This window comes from Tasmannia lanceolata, unplaced genomic scaffold (assembly GCF_043159265.1).
Source record: "Tasmannia lanceolata isolate RefF3 unplaced genomic scaffold, GAP_Taslan_0.1 ptg000013l, whole genome shotgun sequence".
Classification (NCBI taxonomy): domain Eukaryota; kingdom Viridiplantae; phylum Streptophyta; class Magnoliopsida; order Canellales; family Winteraceae; genus Tasmannia; species Tasmannia lanceolata.
The window spans coordinates 5,559,457-5,575,189 of record NW_027518690.1 but is presented as its reverse complement, the minus strand read 5'-3'; the positions used below and the strand labels follow the sequence as shown (position 1 = coordinate 5,575,189).

Here is a 15,733-nt window from a genome sequence, read left to right as displayed (position 1 = left end):
CAAAAGAATACTAACCCGAACACGAGGGTCTCATCCTCATCCACTCTTGCCACGTGTACAAATCCAGAGCTTCCACGGTTCCAGCCATCGCACACGTGGTGAGCCACCCTCATGTTATTGACACATAGGCATGACACGTGGCTACTTGTGGTTCGTCCGATCACTGAATAAAAAGGTCGATCCCTTAGTAGAGAGAGAACATTTGTAGATTGAGACAATTGATACCGTGGATGGGAGGGCGTAGGGATTGGGAATAATATTATGTTGCAAGTGTTTTGGTGTATACGCGACTTTTTTTGGGCGTTGAGATTTTCACCCCCTGCAGTACGCATGCGCCCCCCCTTTTAACGAGATTTGACGTCAAAAAGCGTTAAAGTTGCCACAGTTCAAGTCAAATCACATTATAAGGGGGCTCATGCGACTGGGTGAAATATCATCTAATTTTTTTTATTTTTTTTTAAAATGTGGGTAAGCTGGAGTTTAACGAACCCCATACCGATTTATTAGATAAAGAGAAAGATGATACAATAAAAGCAAAAAACCATCCCTAACTTTGAACATGCGTTGGTTGGTTATCAGCACATATGCACGACAAACACTAACCTGAGAGATCTAAATGCTCAATACTTATGAATTACATAACTAATTAATTTGATAGGTGTATGATGGGTTCATAGTGAGTGTCTTGTCCAATTCATTTGATTTCTCAAGTTCTAGATTCTCTTCTTCACTACTATTCTCATGCTCGACTGGGATCCGACAGGCTTGATTGCATTCATCCGCCCAGGATAGCAGGATAGAAATAAGTTAGGTGATGTAACCAAAATAAATTAGGGTATTAGATTATATTAGAGTTATCAATTTCTATAATTATTTTGATTTCATTCTATGTTTATAATGTAAGTGCTCTATGTAAGAATTGACAATCTTTGTAATTCATTCTAAGATTAATGCAACATTCCTAATTGATCGGTTCTCCTGTGCAAAAATCAGCCGCGAAATGGCTTTCCATGGAATTGCATGGCAAATTCCCATTTGTCTGACAGGTGGGGGAGAGACTTGAGGGAGGGAGGGGATAATGGAGGGAAAAAACGCTAGCTACTTCAAATTGGGGTTTTCCCCTGATTTTCATGAGCTTTAGACTCTCTCTCTCTCTCTCTCTCTCTCAATTTGCCCCACTTATATTCCATGGAATATTTTTTTCATGATTGAAAAATATGCAATATCTCTTTGTAGAGCCGAAATATCCATAAACTGAAAAGTGCCCAATTTAGACTTTCTACTTCTAAAGTTTGAGCCCATGTATTTCACCTTTTACTTTCAAAGTATTGAGAAGGATTTGAATGATATATGGGAGCTTTGATATGTATACTTTCATATACTAACATATTACGTTACATGAATCTAGGGTTTTGAGCATCGGAAAAAATGCTCGTTTAATACATCATTGGTAGTAAAAAAGGTCAAATCAACAGAAAAATCGAAAAAAACATGTTTAATATGTTTAAATTTTTTTCATTTACAAATTATAGTAAGGTAAAGTCGGTTTAGAGATTTCTTGTAAAAACCTTGTCAGTTCATAGCCTCCGATAGTTCATAATGAAAATATTACAATATTTTTATTCTATCAGATAGCGCACATTTCAATCTTTTTTTATTCTATGGGATAGCGCAAGCGGGTAGATCTTCTAAGAGCAAGGGGACTAATTGATTATAAAGTAGAATCATCATGTCATGGTAGGAGGGGTCTAATGAACTCGCTCCGACAGGGAGATGTTCAAAAATTGAAATTATCTCTGGATTGATCAGAAGATCCTTTCAATGGGTTAGAAGGAATTACTTAATGAAAATAGATCTTGTTGAATCACATTGAATATTAGACGATCCATTACTTGAATGAAAATAGATCTTGTTGAATCATTTTGTACCAGCTAGATAAAATCGATTCTAATGTGTTCTAAACATTTCCTGAAAAGAAAAGATAAAACTTTTTGCTTTAAAAGTTGTAGTCGGAGTATTAAACGACGAACCAACAAAACATATTTTTTTTAAAAAAAAACATTTAGAACAGTGTATATGGTTTTGAGAAGTATTTGACTGATTTTCTTAAACACAACTACTGATAACGTAGAATTATATCAAACAAGAAAAGAAGAATTTGAATGGTATTTCAGGAGATTTTATATATAATATTTACAACTGTTAGGCTTGGTGATGAGTGCCTGTTGTTTGTAAGACTGAATGCTTGAAAATTGAATGCTTAAAATCTTTAAGTAGTGTAGTTAACTCATCATGCCAACTTTATAGAAAGAAAAAGCAGAAAAAATATTAAATTTGTTGTGAAGATCTAATTGAGAGAGAGAGAGAGGTTGGATTTTGAGATTTTCATGGCGCATGTGTGGAATTTTTACATTTGGGATTATTTGGGAGAGAAGGGTACTTAAATACACCTATTTTTAGTTTATTTATGTTCTGATATCCACAAACTTCAGTGAAATAAAAAGTGGGATTTTTTATGTTTTAACAGACAACTTAAGTGGGTTGCTAATTTGCATCTCACATAAGTGGGGGTTTAATTTAGCAAGAAGAGGAGAGGAATTTTAGTAGATTGATACGTTCCAGAAAGGAAAATACATAAACAGTTTGAATAAAAGGAATAAGAAGAGAAGATGGTCCTTGGATTTTGATCTGTGAGATCTTGTATTTCTGATACCATATGAAAAATCATTTAAGATTGAACTTATGTATTCATTAGAATACTGAGAGGAGAAGATGAAATCTTAAACTGTTATATTCTTTTATTAATTTTGAGAACGGTGTTTACATTTGACTTTTATGTAGATTGTTGTCAAATAACCAAAATACTCCTTAAACATTTGACGTAGTTGTCCTTCCAACAAATTTCTAATGGCACATGCCGGGAATTCATGCAACTCTAGAAGAGAAGCAAGTTATGAAATGTCTTACGAGAACTGGAATCCCTGCTAGGATATGCACTAACAAGCACCACTCGATCGTCAAACAAGCTCCTATGTTTTAGTTACTTGAAGTAAAGACACAAATTCACCTTTAGAAACATTTTTTCTAGGTCAGAATGGTAGGGATAGGCTAAGATAGAAACATTTGAGCAAAGTTCAATGCTACAAGTGTAAGGAGTTTGGATATTTATCATCAAACTATAATAATAGAAACTTCCGCTCCTATTATCGATGACCTGTTCATATAATCAAAGAGTTTCTGGAGACTTGAGGCTTGTGAGGGTATACTTGGGGGGCCTGCTGATGGTGAATCTTAAGCAGGTGTTTTACTGTCACAAACCAGAGAATGCCTATGACTCATCCCTCTCTTTGATGCTTTCAAAAATTAGGGAGCCATTGTGAAAGCACTTCCCAATGTTATTTTGACATATCTCTCTGCTATTACCTTTTATGTAACTCTAGTCGTTTCCTCAATTTCCACTTCATCATGTTAGTATTTAGAGTCTAGTGCCACTAATCACATTACTAGAGTGTACAAAAATCTTTCTGATTTAGAGGGACCCTAGTCACCAAAGAATTGTAACTGTAAATGGTGTCCTCTTACCTATTTTTGCAACTGAAGTCACCCTGATGTGTGAACTTCTACATTAAGGCCCTCTGTTCGTTTCAGATTGTGGCCGCCGATTGTTAGGCGCAAAATTAAGCGTAATTTGGAGTCCAAACACACACACACACACACACACCCGGGCCAAAAAAAAAAAAAAAAAAACTAAAAAAAGCCAGTGATCTACAATACAATAAATGGAATCCTGCGTTGAAAAGAAGCAGATGAAATTTGATTGACCAATTGTTATGCCAAATTCATTCCTGTACAGAGGCCAAACTGGGCAAGATCAGATACATCTTGACTTTATAATTTTTTTTTATTTCCCATGCATTTGGAAAGAACAACATTTAAAAATAAATATATTGGTGAAAAAAAACATACAATAAGGAAGTTTTGCTTTTCTTCCCAGGAAGGCTAATAATTTCTTCCATTGGAGTCATGGCCATTTAGAAAGTCCTCTATCTTCATGAGTGCCTGCCAACAAAGAAAAAAGGAATCAGTCTCAACATGAAGTAGATGATCTAACCTAGCTCATAATCAATACAATATATTGAACAAGAAAGAGAGCCCAAATAAAATTTTAAGGAAACATGAAAATACAAAAAAAAAAAAAAAAAATTGTGAAAGGACATCAAGGTTTAGATACCTCTACTGCAATAGCAGTTGGAGTGAGAGCTGAAACATTCCCATGACCCTGTTTGGCAGCAATATCTGCACAGAGGAGTGCTTAATAAGCTATTTCGCAACCGGGTGGATCTATATATTGGGGGAATATGGAGCCGGGGTGGCACCCTAGCTAGAAGATTTAAGTAAAAACATGAGGTCTTTCTTTTTTGGTCAGCGGATGGGAAAGAGAGAAATGGTAACCAACTCAGATATGATTGGATTATTTAAGGGATTCTAATAACTTATGCATGGTGTTTATCAGGTAAGCTATGTCACCTCTTACCAACTCAGAGATAGGACTGGATCATTTAAGGGGTTCTAATAACTTCTGCATGGTGTTTATCAGGTAAGTTATGTCCCCTCAAAGTGTGACTTAAAATCTGTAAGTAGGCGTGTAGCGACAATTCCACAATATTACCACTAAGAAGTCCAAAACCAGGATGCAGGAAAGAAGAATTGCTGATAGCAAAGAATATTGTGGTATTGAAAAAACCATTGAACCCCATGAAAGTAGGATTTCCCTTGTTCTAAATTAAAAACAATAAGGCGACTTACAAAGATGAAACCAACAGACATCTTCATCCTCATCTTTCCCACTAGGGATTTAAATCTGGATCCCAACCATTACAACTGTAACTAAAGGAATGAAGAAAAGACATCTCAAACATGGCATGTGTCTTCAAGAAAACATACACTCTAGGGAAACTCTCACATCCGCATTGGCATATGCATCACCTCTTTCCTCAAACAGTACAGTAAGCCGTATAAAAGCCTGCAAAGAAGTTAATAAAAAGGTCAACTATATCATTCAAAAATAAAAAGGTCAGCTACAGGAAGGTCAACTGCAATAACTGAGTCATACATTTAAGACTCCATTAGTAAAGTATAAGGTAGATGGGACAATAGAGAGGTTCAAAGCACTACTGGTAGCCAAGGGGCAATGGGTAGACCATATTTGCCGGAAACTCCTTGGGCGGGTGGGAAACCCGTTTCCCATAAAACGCATTTCTCGAGGTTGGAAAATCCGTTTTCCCTAAAATGAGGGAAACACGTTTCGGAAACGTTTCCAAAATATGATACAAAATTGGAGAAATGTTTCTGAAACACATAGGAAACATATGGAAAATTTATGAAAATAATGTGTAAACGCGTGATAAATGTATGCAACACTCGTAGAAAGTGCATATGAAACGTGTAGGAAACATGTGCGGAACTTACGAAAATCATTTTGGAAAAAACACATCATTTCCTAAGATGTTTCTCGTACGATTTTTTATTGTTTCTCGTTTCTCGTTTCCACTGTATTTTTTTTCATGCGTTTCCCGTTTCAGTTTCACGTTTCGTTTCCCGAATTCGTTTCCCACCTTTGTAACTATGGGGTAGACTATGAGGAAACGTTTGCTCCGATTGCAATAGATATTTTCCAAATCACTGTAAGATCTTCCATTCCAAACTACTAATCGACAATTAGCCATTCAAAATAGAGTAAGATGATGGTGCTGGGTTTGAAACAGTCTCGTCTCTAACTGATGGTTATATGCTTTTGATTGGCTTTAGAGAATCGCGCCAAATAAATAAGGATCTATCGCGCTATACTAACGTTTTTGTTTTATTTTTTGAAATGGATAAAGAATATACTGATGCTTTTAATGATAGGATAAAAACCCACCTTTGAGTAAGCGTCGCCCGATTCGTGATTCAAAAGAGGGCGGGAATCAGTCCCTACAGCAGCAATCCGACTTGCCAAGGCTTCCAAAGGCACGTCTAACCATACAGTGATCCCTTGTTTCATATATCTCCTGATAATTCAAAAAATTGACTTTGTTAGTTTGTAAACTCAGAAAGAAAAACTTATGCAAGGACTGAAATATTACAAAAGATGGCTGGAGATATTCAATCCACTACCAGTTGATTGGCCTAATTACGGCACCACCTCCAGTTGCAACTACTAGACGACACATTGAAGACAAGCCCCGCAACACCTCACTCTAGAAAACAAAAGAGAAATCGTTAATCCTCATATAAAGAAGAAAAACAACCTAAATGTATTGAGTCTGGAATGTATACATATGGTCAGTGAACATTGGATGTTTACAACTTTACTCAATAGACAAGGGCTTCTGCGGCTCTTTATGAAAGGGCTCCAGTGTATCTATGATTCCTCATTACATTACTATATGTTTATATTTTATCCATCTGAAAGTAAGTTATTTTGTGGAAAAAATTTCAATCTATTACTCTTCATAACCTTATTATTATGTTGAAAAATTATAATTTGAAAATTGATTTAAATAGTTTAGCAAATCTGCGAATCTTTCTTTTTGAGATTTGTCGAATCCGACACTTGATACCCATGTCGTATTCCGATGCTCATACCCGTACTGATGCAACGTACGTAAGATCTCAAGCAACAGATGCAAAGGAATTTAGGAAGAAGCCCTATTTGGAAAAGAATAAAATCACATGCTGATGTAAATGAGAAAAACAGAACTGGAACAAATATAGGCTCTAAAAGTACCTCATTATCTCTAAAGTAACTCTCACTATGTTCTCTAAAAATCTGAGCTACAGAAGATCCACCTACAGCTTGTTCGACCAATTTGTCACTGCATCACCCACAAACATCATCACTAATCATTTCCCAACAAATAAACAACAAAGAGTTTCATCTGGAAGGTTCCCTCAAATCAAAAGAAAACCAAATGCCAAAACAAAACTTTCATGGCATTTACAACTAGGTACAAACCTGTCAAAAAAATAATAACCTATGCTTCTGATAAAATCTTCCCCACCGTAGTTTTCCCAGAGCCCATCATTCCTGCATTTCATGCCCCAAGGAGTTTCATTAATACATACATTCCTAATTATTTTTTTTTTTTTGGACAGTAGCTGAATTTATTAATAAAACCTAAATCTTCTACATAGTGTATACTGTATACAAATGGAATGAGATATCGCACAACATGTGCAGAAGAGATACACCAAAGCCCTACTAATCTCCTAATCACACACCTGCCTTTCACCTATAGAAGTTCCTTCATTAATACATACATTCCTAATTGACTTGGGGGGAATGTTTGGGTCTGATAGGGTTGAGCTCTTGCTAGAAAAATTGAAGGGATTAGGCCTCGACCCTACCGAATTAGAAGGTAACAGCTCCACTCAATGAATCCCAAAAACTTCCACTCTTGAATTGACCATTTCTAACTCGAGCATCGAATAAATCACTCTGTTCATCAAATTAAAATCCAGTTTGAAGCTCTTAGATTGATAACTCACCGACGATATATATGCACTGTCCATTTAAGTATGGGGAACATCTTGTGACTTCTTCTGCAATTACATAAAAAATCCATCACATGGCTGACACAAAACACCCTATATGAATCACAATTTAAGTTCAAAATCTCAAGCTCTATCCTGCTACACGGAATGATGTAACCGGATTGTGGAATGTGGAACGCCAATACCATTAAAGAAAAAAGAAAGGAGCCGACATAATTCCACTATTCATAGATGGAGAAGGAGACTACCATTGACATCATTTTGTACCTTCAAAATCAAAACTTCATCTACAGAAGCATAAGAGTTCTCCGACTCCAATGCCGATGCTACAAGTAACAAGACATGAAAATTCAAATAAAAAGTCGATGATAAACCAAAAGATTAAGTACAAATACGAACAAAATCTCTGAGTGAATTCTAGACAAGTGATAGATAAAATAACTCTACATCATAATTTCCATAAAAAACAAAAGATTCCATCGGCAATCCTCTTCTTAATATAAAAATTTCTGTGACATTGATTCGAATTTTTGAATGTAGATAGAGAAACAATTATTCATAAGGAATTGCCATACTGAACTCTTAATACTAATTGTGACTAAGAAATTATAATAATACATTCGCTAATGGCAAATTTATAACTAAAAAACTAACTCAGGTATGAAAATACATAACTAGCAACATAAAACAGATTAAGAGCAACAAAATCACATATCTGTCTCAGGATCTACACCTGCAGAGTTCTTGTAACAACAAGAAATCTCAGACCCAACGTGTCTAGACCCGATTAAATTGCTCTTCCGCCATGAACCCCTGAAATTGAGCTTCTGAAAACTCTTCTCTTCCACATATCTTAGCAAATAACCATCAGGTTTTCTTGCGGTCTTCTCGAAACAGATCAATGTAGAAGATTGTAAGCTCAAAGCACTCGCGGTCTCCATGCTCCAGACATACAAGAACCCTGTTGAAGTATAAATGATTAAATTATTAGAATAAGATCATATCTTGTGTGATCTTATTGTGAGATTTGATTCGGGTATATTAGGCATGTGGATTAGATTAGGCAACTGCATTAGATTAGGATAATCTCTCTCTAATGTTATCGTTATTTTTCCTTGTTTATCCCTTAAGTGCTCTATATAAGCACAGTTAGGGTTGATGGTAATCATTTAAGATTAGTGGAAAATCCCATTTCTTCATGAAGAACACCAACTCAGACCGGTGCCCGCAAATTTGCGGGTGGGTCGGGTCGACCCGCGGGCACGGGTCGCGTTTGCCAGGTCTAATTTTGACCTTTGAAGCATATTTGGTGGACCCCACCTTGGATCCCTAAAATGATCTGATAAATGCTCCGTTCAGATGATCCTAGCCGTTCATCAGAGATCTGATGATCGATGATAAGCCTTACTTCTATTTCGATTGTATATTTGAAACCCATCAAGTGGACGGTTTTGATCATCGGATGATTGTGATTCGTGCCCCAATATATGGATAATGTGTATGCGGAAACGTGCAGAATAGGCGAAGAACACCGTCTTCAACCCGGTAGAAGGAGGACACAGTCTCCTTTGATCAGATACCAAATTTTATAGCACTTGGCATCGCAATTACCATATCTATGTAGGACGTTCGTTCTTTAGTTAGTTTGGATAGGATTAGGAAAAGTAAGATAGAATTTAGAGATGATGTTTATCCTTATCCTTGAGTAGGATTCTTGTTTATTTTCTATAAATATTGGCTTAGTGTGTGTAAAAAGCAACTTACGATGGAATAAAAGTTCACTTTTCAACTTATTTCCTTGTGGATTCAAGAGGGTATTTGATAGGTGGTGCGATTTAACAGAGACAAAGATCAAAGATCAGGAAAACTGATCTTGATGGAATGAAGGTGGACGATGAGTTCAAGAAAAATGAACTTTGATGAAAGATGGAAAAAAATGGAGCCCTGGTGAAGCTCATCGAATCTGACCTTGTAAGCAGGAACTAATGGGCCTCGCTTTGATACCAATTTGGCATAGGCAGCGCGTGAAATAGTGAAGAACCCAGTAGAAAGAGAACACCGTCTTCTTTGATCAAATACCCCCTTGAATCCACGTGGAACCTTTCATCGAATCTGACCTTGTAGCAGGAACTAATGGTCGAGGCAAGCGGGGTTTGAACCGAGGGAAAACCTCGCTTTGATTCCAATTTGGCGTAGGCAGCACGTGAAATAGTGAAGAACCCAGTAGAAGGAGAACACCGTCTTCTTTGATCAAATACCCCCTTGAATCCACGTGGAACCTTTCCACAAGGAAATAAGTGGAAAACTGAATTTTTATATATTTTTACAAACACAAAGCCAATATTTATAAAAAATAAACAAGAATCCTACTCAACTCTATCTCTATCTCTAAGGAAGGAAAATGATAAACATCATCTCTAAATTCTGTCTAGCTATTCCTAATCCTATCCAAACCAACTAAAGAGAGAGAACGTCCTACATCAATGGTCGAGATAAAAAACACGGCGCCTTGATCGGATGATCTTTACCACCCATCAAAGGCCTGCTAATGGATGGGAATGCATTTCTTGTGAGTTGTGACTACACTTTTGAGACCACTAATTGATGGTTGTAATCGTCGGAATATTCTGATTTTTTAGCCTTTGATTGTGAAAGTAGTAGATGGGCGGTCTAGATAAATGATCCAACAAGAAGTCACCTCGTTTTCATGAGGAATTGTTTTTTCTTTCAAAAATGTTTTTCATGCAATCCAAACGAGGCCTACCTCAGAAATTCAAAGATCTTTTGGGTTAACTGTTTAAGTTCCCTTCTTGGCGCCAAACAAACTACTTTTCAAATGAAAATGAAGACTCGACCTCATTAGAATGAGAAATCACCACCCAATAACTCTTTCACTAAAATTTCATTACAAAAGTCCCAACAAATCTTATGGAAAACTCACATCCAATTTTTCCAACGTCACCTCTCCTCTCCTTTCTCCACAAAACCCACTTCTCCCCATCCCACAAACCCATAAGGAACCACGCGATTTTGCCAAACTCTTACTATCACACATTTCACATAAACCCCATTTGAAATCATGCTTTTCAAACAAACCCCATATTGATTGCAGAAAAATCCATGCCCAGATTGTTGTTTCCGGGTTTCAATTTGATATCTTCTTAAACAATATTCTTTTAAATGTGTACTCAAAGGCGTGTTGTCTCTACGAAGCACGGAAACTGTTTGATGAAATGCCTGAAAGGAATTTAATTACTTGGTCTTCAATAATTTCTTCATATGCCCAACATACTAATGGAGAAGAGGCTTTGGTGATCTTTTCTCGATTTCGGAAAAGTACCAATGAGAATCCAAATGAGTTCATACTAGCCAGTGTTTTGCGTGCTTGCACGCAATTAAGGGCTGTGAATAGAGCTGCCCAAGTACATAATTTAGTTATCAAGGTGGGTTTTGGTTTGGATGTCTATGTGGGTACTGCTTTGGTTGATTTTTATTCGAAGAGCGGACATGTGGACGAAGCTAGGTCTGTTTTTGATGAATTGCCTGTGAAAAATGCGGTTACTTGGACTACTATCATTACTGGTTATTCACAATCTGGAAGGAGTGAAATTTCCTTGAAATTATTTAAACAAATGGATGTTCAGCCAGATAGATATGTTCTTTCGAGCGTGATAAGTTCATGTTCGATGTTAGAGTTTCTTGATGGAGGCAAGCAAATACATGGTTATGTATTGAGAAATGGAACTGAAATGGATGTTTCAGTGAACAATGTGCTTATAGATTTCTATTCAAAGTGTAGAAGGGTAAGAATTGCACGTAGACTATTCGATCATATGGTTGTTAGGAATGTCGTATCGTGGACTACGATGATTGCCGGTTACATGCAAAATGGATGTGATCGGGATGCGATGGATTTGTTTTTAGAAATGAGTAAACTAGGTTGGTGGCCGGATGGGTTTACTTGCACTAGTATTCTTAGTTCATGTGGTTCTTTAGGGGCTTTGAAACAGGGGAAACAAGTGCATTCTTACACTATCAAAGCTAATTTGGAGTCCGACGAATTTGTGAAGAATGGTCTTATCGACATGTATGCCAAATGCAATTCATTGGATGATGCAAGAAATGCTTTTGATGTTATGGTTGACCACAATGTGATTTCTTACAATGCCATGATTGAAGGATATGCGAGGCACGATGAGCTCGTGGAAGCCCTAAATCTTTTTAGCAGGATGAGATTTAGATCATTGTCTCCAAGCCTTTTGACTTTTGTTAGCCTTCTTGGGGTGTCTGCATCATTGTCTGTTGTGGATTTGAGTAAGCAAATCCATGGTCTCATCATCAAAGTTGGAGTTTCGTTGGACATTTATGCTGGTAGTTCTCTTGTTGATGTTTATTCCAAGTGTTTATGCGTTGATGATGCAAGGTTGGTGTTTGAGGAGATGGATGAAAGAGATGTGGTAGTATGGAATGCAATGATTTTTGGGCATACCCAAAATAGCCAAGGTGAGAATGCCCTCAAACTTTTCCTAGAAATGCAGCTTGCAGGAATGAAACCCAATGAATTTACCTTTGTGGCTCTAGTCACTTCTGCTAGTAACCTTGCAAGTCTATTGCATGGTTTACAATTCCATAACCAGATTGTCAAGACAGGTTTTGACTCAGAGCCTTATGTTTCAAATGCACTTATAGATATGTATGCAAAGTGCGGGAGCATTGACGAGGCTCGAAAATTGTTCGATGCGATGGGTGTTAGAGATGTCGTGTGTTGGAACTCCATGATCTCAAGATATGCACAACATGGCCATGCTGAAGAAGCTCTTAAAATGTTTGAGCGAATGCAAAATGAGGACATAGAACCAAACTATGTTACATTTGTTGGTGTGCTCTCTGCGTGTAGCCATGTGGGACTTGTTGAGAAAGGACTAGAGCACTTCAATTCGATGAAGTGTGACTTTGGCATTGAACCAGGCATGGAACATTATGCTTGTGTAGTTTCTCTTTTGGGGCGATCTGGGAGACTGCACAAAGCCAAGGGGTTTATAGAACAGATGCCAATTGAACCCGGTGCAATTGTGTGGAGGAGCTTATTAGGAGCATGTAGAGTACTTGGTGATATTAATTTGGGAAAGTATGCGGCTGAAATGGCAATCTTAATCGATCCAGAAGATAGTGGGTCGTATATTCTGTTATCAAATATTTTTGCGTCTAAGGGTATGTGGGCTGATGTTGAGAAGGTGAGGAAAGGAATGAATAGGAATGGGGTGGTGAAGGAACCAGGACATAGTTGGATTGAGGTTAAGGGTGTGGTTCATGTGTTTATTGTGAGGGACAGATCACATAGCCAGAGTGATTTGATCTATTCAGTGTTGGCTAAGCTGACACACCAGATGAGAGGCGTCGGATATGTACCCGACACCACTACAATTTTGATGAATGATTGAGATAACTTGCTTGAATTATATCCAAGCAATTACAATTTGAAATGAAGAGATGATTATTAAAATGAAGAGATGGCTTTAGCCATAAAGCAACTCGAATTTCTGGCCAAAGGGGACTTGCGGGTAGAACTGAAGGAAAAGGGTAAATGCGTGAAATGCAAACCACTCATCTTTAGCTCTAGCCACAATGCAACTTAAACTTTCTTCGCAAATGGGACTTTTTTTTAGAAGGGAAGTTCTAGGATAAAATGATTATTTATATTTAACAAATACAAATGTAACATCTGATTTTTCAATGATTGAGAAGTTACTTTAGACAAACTTACAACACTACAACAGTCCACTAAGACCTGCATTCCCTATTCTATGCTTCCGCAAGCAACTCAACTTATATATATTGAATATTCTGCTGCTTACTAAGCTGACTAAAGTACCTTTTTTCTTATGTAAACAGTTGAGCCGAGTGCAACTGTGAAAGTGAGGCTTGGACTAACGATTGTATCTGGGAAGAGCCCTCGAGCTCGTTATTTATCGTGTGACCGTTGTAACGGCATCTCCAACAATTGTTGTTGATAAGTTGAACACAGCCCCCACACAAGAAGCTTCACTAAATCCATCAAGTTGGACATTTGTTTTTTCGTGGCAACAAAAGAGCTTTCTCATCCACAATCTGCTTGTTTTTTCGTGGTTTCTTCTCCTACACCGGCGCAAGGCTTCCAATAGTCATTTTTACACAATTGAAGTCTCAAAACTGAATTTGCAATCTACAGAATGTCTTGATCAGTCCCAATATCAGGCTCCTGCTCCGACACGGAGACAGACAGTAATCCGAATTTCGAAAATTTCCTTTGCTTGCAATCATAATTAGGGTTCTTTTACAGCGCCGAGTCCACCATAAGCGTCTCCATCATGGTCTGTCGTTATCAGATGGTGAAAACTCGCTATTCCCATTGGTTTTTTTAGGTTTTTGTAGTCGCAAAATAAGAGAGATTTTTTCACTCGATGGGGAACCCAAGATAGACCAGTGAGATCAGGAGAAAATACAAAACAGAAGAGCCAAGAAACCCTAGATTTTGGAGGGACATACTGCATAAAACTGAAATAGATACAGTAAATGAGTGAAACATCAATCACCTATCTTTTCAGAAGTGCTTGGAATCAAAAGGAAACTTGTTAGGTTGCAAAAGGAAATGCAGAGGAAATGAAGAATTTGAAAATATAAGTGGGGATATCTCTTCAAAGTAGAAATTCAGAATGTGCTAAGAGCCAGTGGCTTGTCCCCACATCTTCATGCAGTTGACATTGTTAGATTGACATCGGTGAGTTTCAATTATCAAACTCACATTTGTCGCAAGTAACTCAAGGAAGAAAAGAGTGGACTGAGGGACTTGCGGTTGTGATTTGCTTGAAATTCAAATTTGGGTAGCTACAAGCAAGTACGCTCGCGACATGTTTGGATGCAAGAGATTGCAGGGACCCTTTTATCAACCGGTTAAGCACCTCGCTCCATCTCCATTCTCTATCAGGTGATAGTTTGCTTGAGTTATTACAATGAGATTGATGTTAATTGATGCTATGTATAAAGAGGAGCTCTGGAAACCAAAAGATTTTATCTTCCCATTCTACAATAAAAGAAATTCTATTTTTTCTTTTTTAATGTGATAAACATGAGTTGCTTGTATTTGCAAGGTTATAAGTACCAAGCTGGGAAGACTTGATATGAAAGGAAGTTTAGATGAGTTCTGCTTCGTGTTGGAGGAAGTTTGTAAACAGTCTTTTTTGTTGTTCCTTTTTGGATCCTGGAGAATGCTCCTGGGTCATCATACTATATAATTTCTAGAGGGACTGCTGGTCCCCATGAATATTTCATGGTATGAATACAATAGTCACTTTTCAAAAAAAAAAGTTACAAGTAGCAAGGACATATTCAAAGTATTGAGTTTTTAAGGGTGTTGTGGCCCTTTCAGAAAATTCTGCAATTTATACCAATTTCTTAGAGTTTTTAAGGGTGTTGTGGCCCTTTCACTCTTTTTATCCACATAATATCTCCACATAGAATAGTATGTAAAATTAAAAGGTGACCATTGGGATAATTCTGTAATTTGAAAATCGTATTTTGAAAAACAAAGGGCAAATTCGAAAACTATTGCTTTTTACACCTTGATATTATGGAGTTATGCAATCCTTTTAATAGGTGAATCTTGGTAACTTTAGGTCCACTTATTGAATACATGAATCTTTTAGTAATTTGCCTCAGAGCTAGAAAAAGCATAGGGAACTTCAGGAATGATAAAGTCAGACAACCATAAGATAGAACTCAATTCTGGGTGGACACTTGATGTTGTTGGCCCCCTTCAGGGATGTTGTCCACTATCTTTAGGGTAGTGATTGAGTTAGGCGTGAACGTGGCTGGCTTTTGATTAGGAAGGGGATGTGATCTCTTGGAAGAATTTCGTAGACTTGTCAGTTGTATTTTCTGTTGCCTTTACTTATAAGTTGTATTAGCTTGCTTCCTTTCAGCTTAACAAAGATGAGGCGCAAGCATGTAAGCAGGGAAGACATAAAATTTATTTTTTGGTAATTAGTCTGATATCAAATCTTTAACCTCAGTCATAAAGCACAACACTTTACAGATGCAAGTCTGATTTCCATTGATATCAACATTCAACACTCCCTTATTTTGATGCATTCATTCTATAAACGTTTCTATTTCTTTTGATAAAAAATAACTTCTAACCTGTGCATTGCACCTGTTGTCC

At 37.2% G+C, this 15,733-nt stretch overlaps 2 protein-coding genes across 2 annotated transcripts; one reads left to right on the top strand and one right to left on the bottom strand.

Annotated features, from left to right (window-relative positions):
- Window positions 1–3,792: 3,792 nt before the first annotated feature.
- Window positions 3,793–9,635, bottom strand: LOC143889604 (shikimate kinase 3, chloroplastic-like). The gene is given in 13 exon segments (XM_077393873.1): window positions 3,793–4,059; window positions 4,232–4,296; window positions 4,945–5,023; window positions 5,921–6,050; window positions 6,157–6,239; window positions 6,770–6,857; window positions 6,998–7,019; window positions 7,022–7,069; window positions 7,531–7,566; window positions 7,569–7,584; window positions 7,804–7,862; window positions 8,270–8,497; window positions 8,857–9,635. Coding segments are annotated over 13 exon segments (1,053 nt in total). The 5' UTR covers window positions 8,996–9,635; the 3' UTR covers window positions 3,793–3,999.
- Window positions 9,636–9,868: 233 nt separating this feature from the next.
- On the top strand, window positions 9,869–14,703 carry LOC143889603 (pentatricopeptide repeat-containing protein At4g39530-like). Its single transcript, XM_077393872.1, has 2 exons — window positions 9,869–13,116; window positions 13,429–14,703. The coding sequence occupies exon 1, from the start codon at window positions 10,401–10,403 to the stop codon at window positions 12,975–12,977; it is 2,577 nt and encodes an 858-aa protein (XP_077249987.1). The 5' UTR covers window positions 9,869–10,400; the 3' UTR covers window positions 12,978–13,116; window positions 13,429–14,703.
- Window positions 14,704–15,733: the final 1,030 nt, after the last annotated feature.